The 24,750-nt window shown below is 41.1% G+C and overlaps 1 protein-coding gene across 1 annotated transcript in view; it reads left to right on the top strand.

Moving 5' to 3' along the window:
- DDX11 (DEAD/H-box helicase 11) overlaps window positions 1-24,750 on the top strand; it is a 1,280,855-nt gene that overhangs the window by 194,510 nt on the left and 1,061,595 nt on the right. The window contains exon 5 of the mRNA XM_044087617.1: window positions 22,172-22,317. Coding sequence (XP_043943552.1) covers window positions 22,172-22,317 — 146 coding nt within the window. The remainder of the gene's footprint in view (window positions 1-22,171; window positions 22,318-24,750) is intronic.

The following is a 24,750-nucleotide window of genomic DNA, read 5'->3' as shown; positions in this document are numbered from 1 at the left end:
TTCCAGGCTAGACATTCTAGTAACCCATTCTCCCCCATCTAACTGTTATAATTTTGGAGCAGGGTTTGTCTCAAAGCTGATAATTTGAAGCTGCATCTTTAACATAGTTGTTGGGGCTGTCTTGTACATCTCCAATATCAGTGTAAGAAAGTTCAGCATTCAAGTCTAAGGCACCATTTCCCTCCTCGAAACAGTCTACCATCTCCAATGTTCATCGTGTTACACTGCTGCAGTCATCACACTTGGGTTATCCTGCCATCAGGCGGTCCCGCAGTCGATCAGAGTTCCAAAATCTTGGTCCGGCATCGGTTGCTGTTGCTTCTTCCCTGACGTCAGTGCGCCAGGGGTATATAATATGCATCCGACGCCATTTTCTTCAGTCTTTCTTGCCGCGCGGTGCCCGAATCAGAAGCAGTTCGCAAGTGCCGGTTGGCCGACTCCTGGATTTTCGAAGTCGAATTTCAGATCCGAAGTCATCAATAAAGCTAAGTACCCCATTGGGGAAACCTTTTCCTTGCCTCAGACCGATGTCAGAAAAAGTTAATAATTGTATTTCTTGTGGGAAGCACATACCTCATAAGGACTTCCACTCTTACAGTATTCCATGCCTAGGCCCTGATCACGACGTCACTAGTTGTGGGTTTTGTGCTAGATTCAACAAACGCACTATAAAAAGACGTTTTGATTTTGCTTTACACTACTTTGGCCAACGACCTCAATACCGAAAAAACGCAAAAACAAGGATAAAGACGGGCATCCGAGGTCCAAAACCGACGACGAAACCTCTTCTAGGCCAGTCGCCGGTTCTCAGTGAGGTGCTTTCACAGCCCCTGACACCCGCTACCTCAGAGCCGCTTCTGACTCCCACGTGGAGACATCTAGGCCTCTGGAAACTCAAGGTATTGGGCCTACGGAAACTAATCCGTCAGATGGGTCCGGAGCCGCTGAGCAGGCACTGGCTTCTAAGGGTGTTTTCAGACCTTCACAACTTACCATTAAAACAGCCAAGACAAAGGTACCATTAAAGACAAAGAAACAAGTACAGCATTTTCCTGGACAGTCCTCTATGCCTAAGAAACAGATGCTTAAAATGGCCGAAGACCTCATTACTCTAATCAGGGGTTCCCATCCCCCTCCTGAGAAAAGGCCTAGGCAGGATACAGACTATGACTCCTCTGATCCGGTTTCCATTTCCTCTGATTCCTCTTCAGACCAGGGATACTCTTTACCCCCCTATGAGGACTCTGATGCTGAGGAATCTATCCCTTCAGCCTCTCCTCCTGAGGATTATTCTTTTGGGAAACTTTACATACCATGAGGGAACATTTCCATTGGGAAAATCAGGATTACTCAGAATCCAAGAAAAGGCTCAGGGATTTCCTCTTATTGCCTCAGCACAGGCCCCTGGCTGTTCCGCCTGTGCTAGACATTGTGGATGATGTGTTCTCTGAATCCAGCCTATCTCCTGACTCTTTGCCCCCTGCTCCAGCCAAGCCAGATAGGTATTATAGAGTCCCTGACTCTCACAAGTTTCTTTACAAAAACCCTTCTGCTGATCCAGAAACTATTTCCCAGGGTCCAAAAGGGGTTAAGGCTTCCATTGCAAAAAATCCAGTACCCTCTGACAGAGATTCCAGAGCTTTGGATAGATGGGGGAAGAAAGTATACACGTCTGCAACTTTAGCAGTAAGAGCTTTAAATTGCCAGTTTCACATGCTTAAGTACCAACAATATTTAATGGCTCAATTAAAACAGAAAATGCTTGCAAGCTCAGAAGCTCCTGATTGTAAAGAAATGCAGGATTTATTGCATGCAGTTGAACAGGTGGGAAAACATACTTTGCAATGTGGTTTTGATTCTTTAGAAGCCTCTTGTAGAGCCGCAGTTACAGGTTCTGTTATTCGAAGACATGCTTGGTTAAAAGAACAGAGTTTACCTGATCATGTTAGGGCAAAGTTATTGGATGCTCCTTTACAATATGATACCTTGTTTTGTGTTGAGGCAGAAGAGGTGTTAAAGAAAATGGAGGATAAAGCTAAATCTATGCAAACAGTCAAGGATTTCTTACAGGTACAGCCACCTCGGTTTGGCAAAAATTGGCCAACAAAAAATTGCTCCTTTCCAGTGTCAGACAGGCCACAGAGAGGCAGATACAGACGCCCAAGAGGCAGATCTCAACCCCAAGGCTCCAGTGGGGCACCTCAACCCCAAAAGGAGGTGAGGACAAGTCTCAACCTTACAGGAAACCGTCACAATGACTTTCCTTTGTGTACGCTAAGCACGTCCCTTTTGAAGCCCCCTTAGGGGAGAAACTAGCACTTTTTTCTCAAAACTGGCAAACAATCACCCAAGACAAATGGGTCCTGAATATTGTGTCTCAAGGTTACAGATTCCACTTCCATACTTTACCAAAGCTAAAAGGAATGCCAGACCTGCCACAAAATCAATGGGCAGAGGCACAAAAACAAATTTCGGCCCTCATGGATATGAGAGCTATACAAAAAGTACCACAACAGGAACAAGGACAAGGATTTTACTCAAGACTCTTCCTGGTCTCCAGAAAGGACAAAGCCTGGAGACCTATACTGGACCTTTCAATTCTGAATACTTACCTGGAGATTCCGAAATTCAAAATGTTGACATTACAGCAATTTCTACCCATGCTGGGCAAGAAGGCTTGGCTTGTTACTCTGGACCTCAAAGAGGCATACCTGCATGTCCCTATCAGACAAAATTGCAGAAGATACCTCAGATTCAAAGCAGGTACAATGCACTATCAATTCTCTGCACTGCCCTTTGGCTTATCTACTGCGCCCAGGGTCTTCACAAAGTGCCTGGCACCAGTAATTGCATTTTGCAGACAAAAAGGAATTCAAATATATCCATACCTGCGACTGCCTCATTCAAGCAGAGACAAAGGACAATCTTCTACAGCATCTGGCGTTTGTGAAAAAGTTGCTAATTTCTCTAGGGTACACAGTAAACGAAAAGAAGTCAAAACTAGTGCCCTCACAACAGATTACATTCCTGGGTGCCAGCTTAAATACAACGGCCCAGATGGCTCACCTCACGCCAGACAAACAAGTGCAACTAACTCAATATTTTCAACTACTGGCAAAAACGTCCCATCTCCCTGCAAGAAAAATTCTGCAGGCCCTGGGATTCATGGCATCCTGCATACTACTAATACCATATGCCAGACTGCATATGAGGAAATTACAATGGTACCTAAAAAGTGTTTGGTCTCAACATTCTCACAGTCTAGAAGCAGTAATTCCAGTGGTTCCCTGCCTACAACAGGAGTTTCGATGGTGGGCACAGGCATGTCACCTAAACAAGGGTCAGCCTTTTACCCAACCCACAGCCGAGCAAACTCTAACAGATGCTTCGGATTACGCCTGGGGAGCACACATGGCAGGAAAATGCATTTAAAAAAGGACCCAAAAAAATTCTGGACCAGCATCAATAATCTCTTCTCCCCTGGCCAGTCTATCACACCTAACCCACAGGACTGCAACCCAGAGAATCTCATACAAACAGCTAACAACTTTAACTTATTCTTTACTAATACTATTCAAACTCTAGCCAGTCATCTCTCTCCTGACACCTCTAAGCTACTCTCACCTTCCCTAAATCACCCTCCTTCCTTTCACCTTCAACCCATACCTACCTCCTATATCTTATCATTGCTCCAAAAACTAAAACCATCTACTCCTTCTGCAGACAAGCTTCCTGCTGAATTCTTGAAAATATCTGCCAAAGCTATTGCCTACCCCATCTCTATTCTGATAAAATATCCTTAATCGAAGGTATTTTCCCCTCTATCTGGAAAATATCTCACATCATCCCACTTCACAAAGGTGGTAAGTCTAATGACTTCTCTAACTTTCGTCCTATAGCTCTCCTATCTCCAATAGCTAAAATCATGGCAAAATGTATCCATAAGCAACTACTGAATCACCTTCTGAAAAACAACCTACTTGCAAACTGTCAGCATGGTTTTAGACCCTCCCACAGTACTACCACTGCTCTTCTCTCCTTTACCAACTCCATTAACTTCAACCGAAACAATAATTACCTTTCATCTTCTATCTTCATAGACTTATCAAAAGCTTTTGACATGGTAAACCATAAACTTCTTCTGCACATACTAAAATCTCTCTCACTTGATCCTCTTTCATTAACATGGTTTACATCCTACCTAGAAGACCGCCAACAAGCAGTTCTTTGGAAAAATGCACTATCCAACCTCCTCCCTACTTCTCTAGGAGTACCTCAAAGTTCTATCTTAGGCCCTCTTCTATTTTGCATCTTTATTAACGACCTCCAAGTAGCTATCCCACATACAACCTGCATACAATATTCAGATGACTCTACTATTATCTGCACTGCTAAGTCACAAACTGAACTACAGTCAATCACTCAAAAAGCTTTTACCACTGTTGAACAATGGTTCTCTAATCGCTGCCTACTCCTTAATCCTAAGAAAACCAAATTACTATTATTCTCACCTTCCCGTAGATCTACCCCACTAAACCTCACTATTTCTGCCATGGATAGCACTCTCATCTCTCCTGACTCAACAACCAAACTATTAGGTATTACTATTGACAATAATCTCACCTTTGACACTCACGTCAATAACACAATAAAATTAGTTAATAAAAAAATTGGATCCCTTTATAGAATAAAACCCTTCCTTTCACCTGAAGCAAGGACCACCTTAGCCAGATCACACCTGATTTCTACCCTTCTATATGCTTCCCCCATATACACTAATCTCTCCAAAAACAACCTCAATAAATTAGCAACATCTTTCCATAATATTGCTCGATTTGCCACAGGATCCCCTTACAAAACCCACCACTGTCTGAACCTAAGAAATCTAGGATGGCTTGAATTTCAGAACCTACTTACACTGCAACAACTCATAATAGCTCATAAGATCATATACCAACCAACCAAAACACCTATACTCTCTAGCCTCATCTCACCATACAATAACCTGAAACATTTACGCTCTTCCAACAAACTATGGATAAATATAACCAAACCCAATAATTCTGCAAGTGACTGTCTCGTTTCCAACTCAATTGGCAAAATATGGAATAAACTTCCTTCAGAAATCCTTTCTTTGTCCCCTCTTCTGCTTTTTAAAACACAGCTAAAAATTTATCTCAACAAACACTGGCTATGCTCTTGCACTAACCCTGGTTAACTCTTTTTCCACCTCCCTTACCTTTTCTTCTGCCAAACTTCCTATAATCTATGCCTCTCATTAACATGGATGTATTTCACTGTGTGTTGCAAAAAAAAAATGTGTATTTTTTCCACTTTACATGATTGGTGTATTTTCTATGTATTTGAATATTTATGTACTACCTCTATTCAATTGCCCTGTCTTTAGCATTAATGATGCTGTACCTATCTTTGTCTTTGTCTTGTTCTATTGTACTTAACTTTGTGGAGCTTTTCTCCCCGGGCCTCTACTGAAAATGGACATATATCCAGCTAGACTAGCCCGGTCAACAAATGTAAAATAAAAAATAAATAAATAAATTTAGGGCAAGTGGACCACAGACCAGATGCATCTTCACATCAATCAAAAAGAGATGTTGGCTGTGCAAAATGCCCTAACAGCTTTCAAGGACCTTCTACATCCAGGACAACTATTACTAAAGACAGACAACACCACAGTAATGTGGTGCATAAACAAATAATGGGGCACTCATTCTTATCCCATATGCAGGCAACCCATGACCTTGTGGAACACAGCTCTAACTTACCAAGTTCACCTGCAAGCACAATTCCTGCCAGGAAAGAAAAATACTCTGGCAGACGACCTAAGCAGAAATATCATGGACCCTCACAAATGGAAATTGAATCCACAAATCTTCAGCATGATAACACAAAAACGGGGATGCCCAGACATATATCTTTTTGCCTCCCCTCTGAATTGCCAGCTACAAAGATTATGCACAAGGACTTATCACAAACAAGCATGGAAAGTGGATGCTCTTCTGTTCAGCTGGAAAAACCTAAAAGTCTATGCCTTCCCACCACTGCCTCTACTTTCAAAGGTACTCCTAAAAGCCAGACAATAAAAAACACAGATGATCCTGATTGCTCCAGACTGGCCACGCCAGCACTGGTACCCTATCTTAAGGAACTTGGCTCAGGGCCCACCATGGATTTTGCCCCAAATTCCACACCTTCTGACTCAACAAAACAATCAGATCCTGCATGGTCAGCTCAAAACCCTAAACCTGGCTGCATGGCAGATACTTTAGTCAAACAGGCAACACCTCTCTCTAAAGATGTTAAGGATGTCATTTTGGAGGCCAGGAGGCCTAGCACCAGGAAAGCTTACTCAGAAAAATGGAAGAGATTCTGCGCCTGGAACCAGGCTCACAGCCTTGACCCTTTTGTTCCAAACATTCCTCAGATTTTACAATACTTAACTGAGATGCTAGACAGAGGCCTATCCTTTTCATCAATTAAGATCCATGCCTCTGCCATTTCTGCACATTACAACACGGATCCTCCTTTATTCTGTCATCCCTTGCTAAAGCAGTACCTCAGAGGGGCTAAAAACATAAGACTGTCCCGGAGAGCACCAACGCCAACTTCGGACCTCAGTTTCGTTTTTAGAAAAACTGACCCTACCACCTTTTGAGCCAGCCAATACAGCCGATCTAAAGTTTTTATCATGGAAAACAGCTCTGCTCCTGGCAGTAACTTCAGCACGAAGAGTCTCAGAGCTACAGGCATTAATGGCAGTGGAAACTTTTATAATTTTTCATCAGGACAGGGTATCTTTAAGGACAAACCCTACCTTCATGCCAAAGGTGGTATCTAGTGTGGCTCTTAACCAAACCATCCATCTGCCTACTTTTTATCCAAACCCCCAAAATAAAGGGGAAAAAACTTCTGCATTCTTTGGACATACACAGGCAGCTACGCTTCTACTTGGACAAAACAAAAGCCTTCAGGAAAACTGATCAACTGTTTGTATCATATGCTGCAGGATCACAAGGCAAGGCTATCTCAAAGCAGACTATATCCAAATGGATAGGACACTGTATTTGGTACTGCTACACACAGCATGGAAAATCAGTCCCTAATAACATTAGGCCTCATTCCACCAGGGCAACAGCCACTTCAGCAGCTTTTCTCAGAGGAGTACCTACCAAGGAAATTTTGGAGGCTGCAACTTGGAGTTCAGTGCACACCTTCACCAAGCATTACCACCTGCCGCTTTACTCTAAATCCAGAGCAGGATTTGCCACTGCAGTTCTGCAGGGCCTCTTAGCCAATCCTAACTCTTTATAGACCAGCCACCCAAACTTAGCTTTGGGATTCAACCCAAGTGTGATGACTGCAGCAGTGTAACACGAACATAGTACAGTTTTGTACCTACCATAAATGTAGATGTTCGAGTGTTCACACTGCTGCAGTCCAGGTTACCCTCCCTCCATCCCCTCTGAACTAGCTGGACTAATCTATTCCCTTCTATCCTATACAACCTTTGGGGTGTATTTGCTGGTAACTGAAGGTATTGTTTTTATTTTATATGTATATTTTTGATTAGCAATTTGTATTGCCTACCCACTTTGGGGCACCTGACATCTGAGGCAAGAAAACTGAAGAAAATGGCATCGGATGCATATTGTATACCCCTGGCGCACTGACGTCGGGGAAGAAGTGACAGCAACCGACACCAGACCAAGACTTTGGAACTCTGGCCGACTGCGGGACCACCTGACGGCAGGATAACCCAAGTGTGATGACTGCAGCAGTGTGAACACTCGAACATCTACATTTATGGTAGGTACAAAACTGTACTTTTATAGGATTCCGTCTTTGGCACTGCCTGTTTCTTCTCGGGGAGAATCAGATCTGGTTATGGAGGGGATGTCTTCAGATTAGACCGAGGGTGGAATGGTATTTTGAGTTATGGGGAGGATCATCTCTTCTCCCTTGAGAGTTGAACAGGTTTCTTCGGGGTCTGTTCCAACCCTTGACTCTTGCTCATTTGCTTCTCAGCTTCACCATGCATCCATTGGTCAGGGCCAATAGTCAGGTCTTAGAGATTTTGCTTCACAGTCAAATGAGCCATCTGAAGAGTTGGGTAATATCCTCCCAGTTATTCCACAAGAGAGGTTGTGTAAAAGGAGACTCTCCCATTGGAGTCTGTCACTTCTGATCTCGACTCTGATGTTTTGAGAGGATTCTCCTAGTCCCCTCTGGAAGGCTTCAGCGTTGGTAAAGTTCTTAACTTATGCAACAAAGGGGTTACTGGCCCAGGGACTCAGCCTTTCAGGAGGAGGAGGTTCTGCATGAGGCTTATGGTTCAGCGCCCTCTATTTCTTGGGTAGTATCTCTGGCAGACAGACTATTTGATCTGGTCTCATGGTAGGACCCCAACTCTTGTGAATTGATCTCTTAGAAGCCAGATGGAATTCTCAGGCCCCCCTCCCGAGGGCAGAAGACTTTGGGCCAATAGTCTGCTGGCCATTTCCATTACTGTAGCATTGGCAACAAAAAAAAAGAGCTGAGCAGTGATGCAACCATTGTTCACTTGCCCAACAAGGAATCTAGAGCTATGCTTGTGTTCAACAAGGAATCCATAGCTATGCTCATGTTAGGGAAGAGTGTATGTTTCGGGCAGTTTTGCTGTTGGACCTCTGAAGTACACCAAATACATGAATTGTTTTCTGAGGGATCTGGCACAACAAGCACTAGCCACTTTGAGAAGACCTCCAACATCAGGGTCTAGGAAACAAACCAGGAATTTTGTGAGCATGGTTAACATTACCAACCTCTTTGTGCATCTCATGTACAATTCAGATGGAGTGGCAAGGGTTGCAGGAGCAAGGATTGCAATGAGATGTCAAGTCTGGCTACAGCGTTACAATTTTGCAGAGAACTTTAAAGCTCCCTTTGCAAATGCCCCGTTTGATCATACTCATTTGTTCCTTCTTTGAAACTGAGGATGCATGGATGTAAAAAGGATGGCAAGATACTATTTGCCACTGGAGTGGGTTTTGAAACCCTGCAGAGATATTACAGTAAGAACTCTGGTTTAGGAAATCCAGTTGTCTGCCATTTTGAGTCTGCCTGTGATCGAGTCGGCAGATCTCAGGGTCTCAAAGGCAACTCCTTTAATGGGTGCGGGCCCAGTAGCCATGGGGGTCCTCAAAACCTTGGATTCTTTACGCCCTTTTCTGGCACGCAACCACACCATCCCTGAAGGCCTGCCCAACTGCTCCCCCCTGAAGGCAGTTAGGGGTTGGTTATGCCTTTATTTTCCTACATGGGTGGCCATCATGCTGGGCAAATGGGTCAGAAGGATAATGTCCACAGGCTGTACAATTCTTTTTTTTCCCAAGCCCCCCCCCCCAGAAGTAAAACTGCAACTTCGAGAAATATCCCCCATCAGTTAGACGAGTCAAAAGCTGTGATTTCGTCTCACAGTCTAAAAAGAGCCACCCCGGAAGTCCCACCAGAATAGACAGGAGTTTTGATTCTGCAGAAGAACGAAGACCTGTGACCCATTTTGGACCTAAGTGTAGTAGCTTGGGACTGTGATTTCATATTGGATGGACAGAACGAATGGGTATTTGTAGTTATGTGCTTGCTATAATGCTGGCCCCTTTCATTTTTGTCTGTCTGATACGACAACCATCCCCGCATCATCCCCTTACAAACTTGGTAGAACTTAAGGATATTTCCATTATCTTGCAAATCTGCCTTTCTTTGCTCTTCTGGTGCCAAACTCGATCTGAGGTAGTCCTACACACTAGAGCATGATGGGCAGGGGGTTCTTAAAGGGTCTGTATGGTGGAGCACTAGTTTTGCAGCTCATTGACCCAAATACCATATAGGACTGATGAGAATCAAATGGTCTAGCACTGTGGGAAGTACACAACTACCATGTACCACACATAAAGGTTCCAAGCTCAAGGTTTTTGCTGCATTCTTGGCTTTGATAGCCATGATCTTCATAGTTTTGTGTTCATTGCTGAAGATTGGGGGTGTTAGAGTGGAAGGTAAGTTTTCAGTGGCTATGGAGCTATTCCCCTCCTACCACTCAGTGACCCCTCAGGTCTTACTATGAATACCTTAGAATTTGTTAGAATCACACTTAAGATAGTACTTTCAGAACTTAAGTGGGTCAGGCTTACCCAAGACTAACTTCAAAAAACAGAGCACATATAGTTCAAACAAACATGTTTTCATATGTAAACTCGGGTATGCCTGGCATTGCCTCTTGTCCTACGAAACTCATAACGAAAAAAAAAATCATACCCTCAAAAAAACCCTAACAATTTGTCATTTCGTCACCCTTGCCAAACGTTTCACAGACCTCTGTACTTTCCTTAATACCACCAGTACACTACCCATTTTACAAAAAGGGACCTCATTTCTTCATACAGTGCCCTTCAGAGTACTACTTTTAACTTCTGCCCTCTCCCAGTTAGCACACAAACTGCACATCTCACCTTCTTCCTGTCTGCTACAGTTAAAAACATGAGATGATCCTTTCCTGTTATGACTACCTTTTCATCCTCTCTAACCAAACCTGCTTTCTCTAGACTAGCCCCTTCTAGTAGGAGCACCATCTCTTTTTCTATCAGATCTATGTCTTACATACTCCTTGTTTCGGACAGCCTTACTCATTCACTTCTCTGATGGCACTTAATGCCACTGTGCTGTCCCTTAATTTCACAAACTGTGCTCTTTCACTTCCCTCTTTTGTAGTTAGCACCTTTCATTTTCTCTACTGTGTGTCTGCTTTCACCCTCATTCTTCTACCTGTTAACTCGGGTTTCTTTGACTAATTTCTCCTAGGTTTCTGTCTGATTGCTAATACTAATTGTGTAGTACGTGGTTTCTTACTATTCTCACTGTTAGTTTTCTTTTCATAGGTTCATAGTCGTTTACAGGGCTAACGGCCACAAGGGCCTTTTTTAAGCCTAGCCATGCATACTAAATGTCTGACAAGTTCTGGTACCCTTGATAAATATAGGCAGGGGCCTGGTAGATGAAACATTTGAAACGTAATGATTTTTGTACTGTTGAAATTTTCTCCATTTTCATTTATATCATCTATTCCTTACTGTTAATTACAAACTGCAATAATGTTTAAAATCCTAATATTTTGTTGAAATATTGTCCGTTACCTTGGGAGATGGGCTGCTGCCATAATGTTCAACCTTTGTACAGTTTATATCAATTTCCCCATATTGAAGTTATTCTTGGTACTCTGCCCACCAGGTCTGTATATTGCTTTGTACTTGTGTTTGTCTTTTGTCTCTGTGTTGATGTCCTTCGACCAGTTTTGTCAAAGGTTTAACAATAGTAAAATAATTAATTATGCCCTCTTGCATTTTTTATTGTTGGCTTCTTGTCACTTGGTTCTGTTGTGGTTGACTGTGATGGTGGGTCTTCCTTCCTACACTGGAATCTGCCCTGTCTAAATTATGAATGCTACACTAGAAGGATGAATTTGGCTTGAGGAATGTGACACCTGCAGAAAATGGTCTTCACATATATTAGCTGGAGCTCCAGAAGTTCTCCTTCTACAGACTACAGGTTCTAGAGAAGGAGTTGAGATTAAAACCCCTCTTTCTTGGGTGATAGCTTTCCTAAACAAATGGGGATGTATTTGCTCACACCTCCATTTGTAAAGAGAGATCATGCTGGTATGGCAGTAGTCCATCGAAAGGAGCATTACTCTAATAACTGTTCACGTCCTAGGGAAGAGATTGTGCTTTCAGAGTCCCCAAGTCACAGCTTAATTGCTCTTCTAGAACTCAGGATTAGGAAACTGTTCTTGATCAGGGTCTTTCTTAAGTGGGGGCATTGTGGAAATTCACCTCTTCACTGCATGCGAAACTAGAATTTTCCCATTTTCCCTCTGTTCTTAGTACATCAGGACAAGAGAGTTAATACTGGATGCATTCTCCCACCTGTGGTATGGAAGAGACCTCTAACTTCTCCAGCATTTTCTATGAATCTGCACCTCATAATAAAACCAGTGAAGACTAGGATTCCTTCTTCTTACTTAGAGGTGGTTGAGAAGGGCATGTTTTCAGGCTTTTGAGTTTCAGACTTTTCTGGTGTAAGCCAAAAGCAGCGTCAGTTGCCGGACAGGTGGCTTTACCTCAGGGTCCAGCTTTTCATTTGATCATATGCTCTTGATGGATATTCCAGCCAGCATTTCATAGGTGATTGAAGATAACACAAAGCCTTTCACTCCTCAGATAGAAATGCTAAGTGGGAGAAGTTCTTCATCTGGGCAGAGAACTGTCTCCTGCCACCTGTGTTGGTCAGCTCACGGGTGAAGCTGATTTATTTCAGGTATCTGTGTGTGGCATAGGCATGAGTTATTCCACAGGCAGGGTGCATATTTGTAGTATTTTTGCACACTGCAACATCATGTATGGCTGAACTGTTGCCCAGCACCTGTTGGTTATAAAACCCATTAAAGGGGACCTGTCTTTTTACCTGTCCTTTTCAGCAGGACTTCACATTTGTGGTTGATAAGAGTCTATTCATTGACACTGAATATTGCCTTTTGGAAGACACTTCTTTGTAATCATGATGTCTACTTGCATGATGTCTCAGGCTACAGACCCTTATCTGGAAGGAGCTATATTTGGTCTGTCTCAAGGACCCACATTTTTCTCAGTCACATCAGAACTGTCCTTACATTAGTGCATTCACCCTCATGCTTTCTTTTAGGAGGCAGAGCCCAGAGCAGAGCATGACCTTCATGTATTAGACACACACTACCAGCCACGTTTTTTCCTGAAGAGGATGCATGAAATCAGGATAATGGAATACCTTTCTGCCAGGTAGCTAGGGTCTTACATTGGCTGAGCAAACTGTTTCGCAGTATATTGAAACAGCAATGTGTTTTGTTATCAGGAGGCACACTACCCTTTGGAAAATGCAAATGTCAAAGTGTACTTCATCGGTTTGTGACTGCTCCCAGTATTTACTTCGGAAATGTTTGTTATCCACAACTTTACCACTGTCATTTGGTCAGTGATTTATACCTTCACCAAGTATTATTGCTTGGACCATGATTCCAAGAGTTTGGTCTCCTTAGGAACCTCAGTGCGTCAGGGCAAGATCTTTGTCTTTTGGCCTTCCTTTAGCTACTACCGCCAATGAGACTATACATTTTTACTCCTGAAGGTTCTTCCTAATGCTTATCAAGTGAAGAAGACGTTCAAAATTGTATATAACAAATATGAGCTGACCATATCAGCTATTGGTAAGGAGACCTTCTGCAGTGGGTGGGTGTTACTCCTGCTCTGCCCCTGTGTTAGATGTCCTGTCCACCCAACTTCCACAGCTGGATTTTCCAGCTTACTGATGAATTATCATTGTAAACTCATCCTAACCAATAATTTATTGGAATGAACTTTTTCTCAAAAAAAAAAAAAGAAAGAAAGAAAAAGTGGCCCTGGAGGTAGTGTGTGTGTGTGTGTGTGTGGGGGGGGTGCCAGCTATGTTCCTCCTCAACCTATATAACCATACCCCAGGTCATACTTGAGGAAAAGGACAAAATACCACTCCAGTGTCGAACTTCATGTTGATGCTTATCAGCTGTGATGAGCTTTCACACAATAATTCATTACGTTTCTGGATTTTCCTATAATTGGAGCCAGTATATATAATTTTATATTCTTGCTTTTTTTTATCTTGCAAGTTGTGCTTTTTTTTTTTTTTTTTTTTAGTACTAGAGAGTCAAAGGAGACAGCTCAGGGCTGGATATGCTTTCCTAGCCTAGTGCATGATATCACAGCACATGCTGGCCAGATGTGTGCAGGCCCTTCAGCACAGGAAATGAAAATTCTGGATTATGCCAAACAGGGGAATTTTGGAGGGCATTAAAATCTAAGCAAGGAGAGGATAATGGAGATAATTTGTCCTAAATTGGGATAGGGAGTGGGTAACAGATTCAAACCAGATTTGTAATCGATCTGCTCATTCTCACGAGGCACACTCTTGTTGATTGATAAATTTGCCATACAGCTGTTTTTTTTTCAGTTAAGGGAAGTATCAGTTTCACAGATTAATTATTGACTTCAGGAAATGCCAGACTGGCCAGCCTGGTTCTGATGGTCTGTGCCCGAGATTGTGCCTGCAGCACATTCATAGGAGTGCCAGTGAGACGCATCTTTAATGCTGTATATTACCCCAAATAATATTTAGATGCTTTTTAAATATCTTAAATCGTTAAATGATAACTTGACTTTATATACATTAACAGGAAAAAAAAAGCCATGGTAACAGTTTCCATTATTATTTGTTAGACAATATGCATATGTTTTCTTTTTAACATTTTTCATTCACTCAGATGTTGCATAAATTGTTCAAGTTATGCCTTTCCCTTAAACCTCACATCTCATCCTGAATGTTATTCTATGTGTATTGTTCCCAGGAATTCCATTTATTTATATGAAATTTACACCTTCATTTTTCTCCAATTTATCTCTTTTACAGTATTCAGTACTTCAGTTGCAGTTATTTTAGATTTTGATTTCCAATTCCTAGTATATTTTTTTTCTTTTGTACATCCAATAGCATTAAACTTTTTAAGGCTTTGGTATGGTTAAGCAGTTAAGATCATATGTTCTGGTTCAAAATAATAATTTCCTTAGCTGTAACTATTTGTTCCCCCAAAAGATCCATGTCAAAGTACTCTGTGGGTTTTTTTTAAACTCTGCTAACATATTTCATTCCCAAAAATATATTCCAACTTACCTCCGTTTACCCCATCACTCTTTGAGTATTTGCTATCTACTTGAGGAAAAATCCTCTGCAGTCTGCTAGGGGTATAGAAATAGCTTTGCAAACACTTTCATGGAAAAATCCAAAGCCTTCTGTAATTTTTTGCATACTTGAGAGCCTTGCAGATTTCTTCCATTGTTCCTTTGTAAGCTGCCTTTCCATTCTCTTGTCCTGATCTTTGGTTCTTATAGGTACCATGGAATAATTTGTATGTCTTGCTGGTGATTCCTTTTTTAATAGTCACAGAATTAACTTACCAGACCTGGTCTTTCAGTTATCACTGCCTTGTACTTTCCTCTTTGCTTGCACTCTATTATCAATCCCTTATATGGAGGTCAGTCTCTAACCTGTAGTCCAAACATCTGCTTTGCATTGTCCTACTCTATTACCTTTCCCAACTGAGGTATTTGCTCCCCAATACCTATGATATTTTGCTAATTTTCTACAGTAAATTGTTGCCACCTCTTGCCCATCTTCTGTTCTCCTATTTGCAGTCCTCTTTATTGGTAAAGTCTCCTTTCCTCCATTACCATACTGGCTTACTCCTCAGAATGCCTTCTGTTAATATTATTTATAGTTGTTGCTCTCCGTAAGGACTTGCACCCAAAATCCTAGTCTGTCTTTATCCCTCAGACTACCCTCATACATTTTCATCCATTACCATCTGTTTCCACTTTGATGTATATGCTTGAGTTATATATTTCAGCCTAAACTGAGTAGCTCTAGAGTTCCCCTTCAAATTGATTATATCTAAACCAGCCTAAACTGAGTAGCTCTAGAGTTCCCCTTTAAATTGATTATATCTAAACCACCTGGTTGTATGGGGATAATCAACTTATCTGATTAAATTCTGCTTTTTCCTTCCCTAATAAATTTCTTCAACTCTTTATTAATAATGATCTGTCGCCTCACAGTAAGACGTTGTCTGGTTCGATTCTCAGCTAGAGCGTCTTCTGCGTGGAGACATGCGTGAATGGGCGTACCTTCATTGAAGGTTGTGCATCAGGGCTGGCAACTCGGCACGTAAAAATCTACTGCCAATCATTAGCGGACTGGAGTTCTGCTGTGGCAACCCCTAACCGGGAAAAGCCGAAAGATACAACAACAGATTCTCCTTTGGTTGATAAAATATGCCTGACCCATATATATTCCACTGAAGGGACAAAAAACATTTTCAGTTTTGTACCTTACTCTCCGTGTCTGTAGTGAAGAGCTCCCAGCTTCTCGATTTTGAATCATCTTTTAGTCTCTCTTCCCTCATATCCTTACCTGCCAAAACAGAAACTTGTTTTAATCCATACACCTAAATACTTAATCTTGTATCCCCATAAATGTAGGTATTGCTGAACTAATTCATGTGTGGGTACATAATTTATCGCTTTCGCCTTTATTTATTTTATATTTTGAAAAGACTTGAAACTGTCTCAAAACATTCCACAAGACTGAAATTTCCTTTTCTGGATTCATCATGTACAAAATAATACTGACTGCTAACTTTACCTAACTAGCATACCAGTTATATCCTTGAATGTTGTAATCCTTTTGTAACTGCTGTAAATATAAAGCAAATAACAAGGGGGAAGAGGACACCCCTGCCTGTTTCCTCTTTTCAAACACTTCTTGTAAGTGAGGAACCCACCCACCTTAACTCTTGCCTCAAACCTTTTACATATCTTCTTTATTAATCCTGCTATTTTATCAGGAAACGTAATTGCTGTTATTGTCTGACTCGTGAAATCCCAGCTGACTCTACAGAATGCTTTCTTAACAGCTGCATTTTATTACAGTCTGCTTCCCCCCTGGATCATTGTTCTATTAATCCTGTCATTTATTTGTATCCCCTTCACTAAATCACATAGACCCCTATCTATCTGCTTTGGCAGCAACACTTTTGTTATTCTCATAGCTAGTATAGTAGAATCTCTAGTCTAGATGTTCATTGTAGTAATCACAGCTGCAAAAATCTGTCGTATGTGGAAAGTTGCAAGAGGTGAATGTCTGCTGACTAGCACAGTGCCTGTCCTTTGTATAACTCTTGCTATAAACCCCCATGTTTCTGTTTTTATTCTGTTCTCTCATGCTGTGGTTGAAATGGGTCCATTTTTGTTCAATTAGTCCATTACCCTGTGTAACAAATTGCAAATATCTATATAATTAAAACAAAGAAAACAGTGGGCCCACCTTTGTGAAAAAAACAAAAAACAAAATAAGTATGGATGACAAATATCAACAAGACACCCCAATCAGTATCTGCTAAAAAGCTTCTTAAAGCTGAACTGCTGATGCAAGGGGGAGGGATGCCAACCATTGCAGTTTGGAGGGTGGTCTGGTCACAAGTTCATTGCTTAGTTCTAAAGGTCCCCAGTAGAAACCTGGCCTAGCTTAAATGTTTTCTGTGTAACGAGAAACAAAACTAATATCTGTACATTGGTAATTGAAGTTTAACCATGTCACTACCATGCTGATATATTTTTGTTTTTTAGAATACCCCACTTCTAGCTGCATTCCTAACCAAGACTTGTGTTCAGAGATGTGTGCATATAAAGTTTAATCATAAAAGGTTTTATGACATCATACTTACTCAATGCTCAGAAATTAGTATGTTATTTAGTTAAATGATAATTCCTATATGGATTTTCTAAACTTCCAAATGTTGTATGTCTTGGTGTAATAAAAAAAAATTATACTACTTTCATCGTATTGCGTTAAAAATTCAGACTGGCTGTTGTTTCCTCTATTTGCTGAAGTGAAAATTGTAATAGACTGCTTCAGACCGTGTTGTCTTGCATAAAAATGCTTTATTTCTCCAAGTACAAAACCTTGGTTTAACAACTGTTCTTTGATTACTCATTCCTAATTAAAGTGTTTCAGATGGATAGATGTCTAGTTTTCACAATTAATATAGATTGTGTTATCCATTACAGCTGCATTCACTATCTTTCTTTATAACCAAGGGCACATTTACTTCAGACTGTTATCTGATGGAAAAAATCTTTACAATGTTGATTCTTATTAAAAACAGACTATCCTGTTTTCTGAAAATATTAATGAAAATATAAACTGTGTCAATTTGCAGCTGGCAGGAAAATCCTTAGCAGCATCCATAAATGAAACCTAAATTTATCTGCTTTTGTTACAGAAGAATCAACATTTAATTCTGCAGTTCAGTTTCTAATCAAAAACCGTAACAGTCTAACTATGGACTAAACTAATTATTACTTAAAAATATAGTGTATGCGTTTATAAATAGAGATGTTCATGCATTTTCATGCTTTTTCCAATAAATCAGCATTAGCAAGATTCCATATTACTGACAGAACATGTCAGTTTTTTTTTTTTGCATTTATTTTCATTAATTTATTTTACTATTAATCCCAGCCCAGTTAACATGATAAATGCTTCTTTTTACTCTGCATTGGCTATTAAAGCATTCAGTAACCAAAATAAATATAGTTATCACTTGCAGCAAAAATGCATCCTTCATTATTTTTTTTATAGAATCTTAACATACCTTTTCCTACGTAACTTCATTGTTGCTTAATAAGCTGCAAGTTATTTAAAATGACATTAATTTTCATTACTTGCATAGGAATGTAAAATTAAACAAGTTTGATGCTCAGAGATTATGTTCTGTTTCCTTGATTTATGCTTCTTCATTCTAGTTCAACATTAGCTGGAATGTTAACATATTTCGAAATAATCAAAGTAATGTATTAAAAACATATTTTAAAATATTAATTCTGTTATTTTTAACTGTTATATTTTTATTAATTTCATCATTAATTGCATTTGAATTTGTATATTATTAGCAAAGGCTGAATTGTAAAAAAGTCACAAACAATTTTGTCAGGTGATAGTTTCCTCTGTTAGTCAAAGGTGGTATGGCTGTTTAACAAAAAGATGCTGTAACATTATTAGTTTATTCTGAGTTACAAAAATCAAATTATTGTAGGTAGAGGGAAAAGGAGGTAGAGTTACTGTATATTATGTCTTTTCTAGCTAATTGTGGATTTTTGTCTCTCAAGCCATCAATAAACATAAAGCACATGGTTTGAGTTTACAATAACTCGGTACTACCTACATAAGTATAAAGATATAAAAATCTGTCTTTATGAACAGCAGAAAGGAGCTCAGTTTGTACCACCAGCTGAGATACCGAAGACGCAATCTCATAAATAAATGTGACTTGCCAAATAACACACGTCACGAAGACGTAAAGCTTCTTTGCTGAATCATAAATGAGAGTCATCGTAGTAGCTGTACTGTTCTGCAGGTAGACTCTGATTTACATCTCAGTACACACTAGTATCGCTGCTATTCTCTCTGCCCTACCTCGCCCACATACAGAAAAGGAAAAAAATGCAACAATTCTCCTATTTTATACTCCAGGAAAGCACTTATTTGGCAGTAGTATATTTTCCCCCTGTACACCCAAGGATCATTAAACTGAGGACAGAGAGTTGTCACTGACTTTATTTGGGACATCAAACTCCTAGCATATTTTTTAAAAGCTATATTAGGAAGCAGGAAGGAAAAATAGTGATTTTAACTAAGGGTGCATAGGTGAGTGAGTGAGTAACCTGAGAAATTTGAATTGGATGGATGGCCACTATGGCTGTCGGAGATACTAGGCACTAAAAGTAAAAACAACTTAAAAAAAAAAATACTTGTGTGGACTTGAATATGTTCTTCCCGAAAATGAATCATTTGAACAATATTCCTAAGCATGACTATTGATAATTGTAAGTATTGACAACCATCAAAAGTTACTTTTTCTAGGAACAATCTTGAGTGTTTGTTTTTTTGCACCCCCCAAAAAAAAAGACAGCCGGGGGCAAGAATGTGAAGGCAGTAAGATGGAAATAACTGACATTGCAATGCTGTATCACTCCTTAATGTAAAAATATGAATCCTGCTGAATTTACATAAAAGGAAATCTGACAGTTACAAAGAAGGCATCCATGACAACCTTCGACACACCCTCCGTGAAGCCTAACAGCTGGTCTACAGTCACATGCAGCTGACTGTTGGTCTTCTCCAAGCTGTCCAACTTTTCCAATTAGCTTCAATGTAGGATTCAAAAAGAGTGATCCACAGAAAGCCATCATGTAGTTAGCTGATGTGCTGTGCTTAACTAGTGAGGCGTCTTAGCATAGCTTTCTTCTTTGGCAACAGCCTTCACCAGATCTTGACATACGGTTAGAACAAACATCGGTACATTGCTTTAATATGAACTCTGGTGAATGCACAGGGCATGTGCAGAAGTACTGAAGTTTCCACTGTTCACTCAGTGCACAAATCTGGAATATAAATCTTGGTTTGCAGCACTAAACCATAAAACTGCCTCATTGTGTTATCAGCTTAGCTGTTTATTCTGAATTTGATGTTGAACGGACATAGGGCACTAAGCACAGGCTGCCATTTTCCACTCCGCTTCTCTGTAAGTACCTCTTGCTGGAAGTGCAGTGTTTTCTGAATCCTAACCAGACTTTCATAGCTGTTTATCAAAAGCTGCAATCCTAGTCACAATAACAAGTTACATGAGGCACTGTGTTCAGCTTCATTAACATTCTCGCACCCTCACCCCTCTCCCTGCAGCATGCCTTTAGGAAGTTCTTGTTCTTGCGGTCCATGGTAGATTAAGTATACTTGGGGCCCTGGGATATTTTCAGTCCATAGATCTATCTATGCCCCTTTCCAGTTTATTAATGACGTCTACAGTACGATATGTGAATGTATTATTTTGTGGTTAACAGTATGCGGTTCTTACTCTTTATTGCTTACGTTTTCAGTGCTGATGTTCTTTGTCTTTTTCATACATGCACTTTTTGAGATCATTCTTGAAAAATGAAAGTGTTAACTACAGTTCTACAACATTTGTCGCGTGTCTTTTTTTCTTACTGAATTGATTTTGGACTGTGCTTGTCAGAGTAATTATGCTCTTTCTTGTTTTAATGTACCTTCTGTAAGAGATAATAAGAATGTTTTCCTTTTCCTGATAATACAGTTGACCCCTTATAATTAGATGTTCAAGTGGATGTAAAAGAGCCACTTATCAAAAAGGGGATTTCAACAGTGCCCTGGTCAAATTCTGTTAAGTTTAAATACCCCCTTGGATCTCCTCTGAACATAGCATATTGGCTTAATGGGAGTAACCTGGTCAACAGACCAAAAAGTGCACGATCGTTTGTAATAAGGGTTATATTATGTTCCTTTTATCAAAGCTGCTTTAATTAAAGGCATGTTTTGCAACAATATGGCAAACTGTGTTTGATTGATCCTTTATTGGTGGTGAGACTGTGTGTTTGAAAAGGTGCGCGTGTTTGTAGTTTGCAGTGTAGGTGAATGGGAATGTGTCACATAGTATATACTCTCGACTTGTAAAGTGGGGGATTTAAGGTTAGGATCGGGGAGTGGAAGAGAAGTTTTAGGGTTAGAGAATGATCAGAGATTTTAGGTTTGGGGAGTGTGAAAAGTTTTAGGGTTAGAGAGTGATCAGGGAATTTAGAGTAATAGAGCAAGAAAGCTTTAGGGTTAAAGTCAGAGTTCTGGAGGGGTATGTAGTGTAGGAGGAGGAGGTTGTGAGAGGGTTATGCAAGTTGGGAGGATGGGGATAGTTAGGCCAAATGGTATTTTAAGTTTGGGATTTTGATTCTGATAAGTTGGGATTCAATGAAGTGGCTCATGCTTACATTTAGAGCATGCTTTTTTTTTAAGATTTCTAAAGAAACTGACTGCCTGATCTAGTTGCTGCAGTTAATTTCCCAAACATGTTTGTAAGCCATTTACGTGATTCTTTGTTTAATTTTCTATGACTGTGTGTTGCATTTCCTTTTGATTGCTTCATTTCCGTTGGTTAGTGTCCTGGGGCACTGAATGTTTCTTGTACTTCTTTTAATTTCTGTCTCCTGTGCTTTACTGTATAGACTCGTCTAATACCTCAATCAGTAGCATTTGTAAGGAGTCTTGAATTTGCTCTTTACATTCTGTATCCCATTCAGTAATGTGTAGGCATTTTGTCAAGGCTGCTTGTCGATGTAGTATGCAGAAGTGAGTATTTTAGGGATATGAGATTTATTCACTTCAATGTCGTGATCACTTTTCATTTATTTGTGGGAGGTTTTATTAGAAGGCGGTGAGAGATTTATCTTCAAAGCTACTGACACTTAGCTAGTGTTTAAAACATTGTGTCATTTTTCATTTTCTTTTTAGCCTTGAGTATTTGTTTGACTTTCCCAAACAGTTCCAGCACAAAAAAAGAGTAATAACAATTGTTTTGTACATACCATTTTGTCATGGTGTATATTAACATTAGTTGATAACAGTCTGTTAATCAAGGTGATGTCTTTGATTATTTCAGAGAAATGATGGGAATGACATAGAGGAACTGCTCCAGCAGAGTAAAGAAATGCTGTCTGCCGAAGATGCTCCTCTCGCTGATGGTGAAGAGGAGCTCATTGTTGCTGAGTACGAAAGTGATGATGAGAAGAAATTAAAGGATTCTAGGTAAGACTTGGGCATGCATTCCAAACATTTCATTTGTGCAAGACAGCCAGCAAATGCATTATGGTTTCAGACTGGTCAGATCTGAGTGTGCCTGTAGCCCCCCCTCCAACTAAATATACCAACTCCGAGATCGCACTACAGTGGGGAAAATGGTAAATCCCTGTTGATGGCTGGTTGTTTTCCCAGGGAAAGGTTTTGCTGAAACGACCGTTCAGCGTTTAGTGTTTTTTCTTATTAGTGTTCGACTAATAAGCATTCGCTAAATAGGACGTTCGATTAACTGATATAGACCCAAAAAATAGGCCTGCTCAGCTTGGAGGGGGGTATATCAGGAAATCTAATCCTGTGTACTGATTTGGAAAAATGGAGAAATGCCACTTAGTAGAAACTTCATGAGATGTACAACGGCATAATGCCATATGTGTCACTAATAATAGTCACTGTTCTAAGGGATATAACCACCCTAGCTCTGAGAGGAAAACTTCAGTGAAGAGAAGGTGTCCACAGAAAAACATTATGCCGATAAATAACACAAGATGTGATGTTGTCCCTCTCGTCTTCCTTCTTGCTGGTTGGCTGAGTTCGGAGCTGATCCTCTGCTCTGACTCAGCCATTTTACTATAGCTCTAGAGCTTATACTGGCTCGAGGCTAACCCCTATCCCAACATGCCTAGCGGTAGCTATCCAGATCTCGTTTGCCGCTTGCAGCATCGGGATTGCGACTACTTGCTCAGGCTAAATACTTAGTTTTTTTTTTTGTATATTGCTGTCTTCCCTTTTAGGGTTATTAGCAGCTAATTATCTTTGTGGTGTCTGTTTTAGTTCTTGTTACAACCTCCTGACCTTCCTCAGTTGTTTTTTCTTGGTTTTTTTGTCCGTCGTTTTCTTAGGCCATGCTTTCCCCTTGAGCCCGTTTAACTTAGAGGGTTCTTCTCTTCTTTCCCTCTTTCTGTGCGAGCAGCCATTTAAGTTAGAGGCTCTCCTATTGGGGGAGTCATTGTTTTACTTAGAGGCTCTCCCCCTTTTTTCTTCCTTTTTCTAAAAAAAAAATTAAAGTATCCTTGTTTGTGGTAGTGTTTGTAGTTCAGTTTTTGCTAACTGTTACAGCCTTGTTTTTAGCTGCTTGTGTTTTCTGGTATCCAGCATATCTAAAGAGTCGAAACCCTCTGGCTTTAGGAAGTGCGACGCGTGTTGCCAAAAAATGTCCATTACGGACGGGCACACGAGTTGTGTTTACTGTTTAGGGGCTGTTCACCTGCAGGAGTCATGCTCTATCTGTCACGCTCTCAGTTCCAGAGTCCTGCAGGAGAGAAAAAACAAACTGATTTTGCATGGCCTTCTGAAGAACCCTCAAGATCCTTCGTCTCGGGTTCCTCAGCCAGCTAAACTGTCTGAAAAATCCCCTAAGCCATCCTCATTGGTTCCAGTATCGGAACAACCTAAGTTTACTGTGAAATCTTCGGCTATGTCGGTTCCCAGTATTGGCTCCGACAAAGCTATGTCTCCGGCGGCTCCATCAGTATCTTTGGAGCCAGTCAGGCCCATAAAAGAACCAGGTCTCCCTCTTTGGAGCCGGTGCGGTCTGCTCCACAGTCTCCTTTGTTGTAGTCTGGGGCAGGCAGTCACCGGTCCTCTTCTCACTCCTCTCGGTCCTCCAGGCTTTCGGATCATGATGTGGAGAGAGTGGTCAATAGGCTCCTCAAGTCACAGGCACTTGCCAAATTGATATCGAGCCCAGCCCATAAGGAATTGGCTCCTTCGGCCCATCCAGCTTCTCTATTGGTTCATCCTTTGACTCTCTTGAGCTCAAAGCTGGAGTGTATGGATGCCGTGGTGGTGGAACTGTCGCCTTCGGTTACTTCTCCTGTATCGGTTCCGACTCCCGCTTCAATCTCCTTGATGTCTCAGTCCATCGAGGGATCTGGGCGCTGAAGCTCTCTCTGCTCCGAGGGGGGGAAGTGGCATCAGACCCTTGTCCGACCCTGCTCTCCCTCTCGGAACTTCGGCGCAGGTGAGCTCTGCTCCCACTTCAGCCTTTGAGCCGTTGCTGTTGGTTTGCGGGAGATGTCTGGGCTCTTCGGAGCACGAGGCTCCTTCGATTCTGGACCGTGGCGTCTTTGAGATGATGAGGCGCATGCTGTCTCCTGAGACCGCTCCACCCTCTGCTCCATTGGCTCCTTCTCCCTTGGTGCCTGTGCCTGTCTTTGACCCTCCTCCTTCCTCCAAGCGTAGGGAGTCTATGCCCCAGGATGCCCCATTGGTGACCCCACTTCTTTTGAAACCTCCCCCGAACATTCAGAGGAGGTCCCTCGGAAGAAAAAATGTAAGAGGAAGCATTTGGACTCCCCTGAGTCCATCGCTTCAGACACAGACTTGGATGAATCGGAAGGGTCCCCCCGGTCCCCCTCTGAGGACGTTTCCTTTTCGGACATC

The sequence above is a fragment of the Protopterus annectens genome, chromosome 11.part0 (assembly GCF_019279795.1).
Source record: "Protopterus annectens isolate FY-2018-M chromosome 11.part0, PAN1.0, whole genome shotgun sequence".
NCBI lineage: Eukaryota > Metazoa > Chordata > Ceratodontiformes > Protopteridae > Protopterus > Protopterus annectens.
Note: the sequence above shows the minus strand (reverse complement) of the source record. Positions and strands in the feature narration are given on the sequence as shown.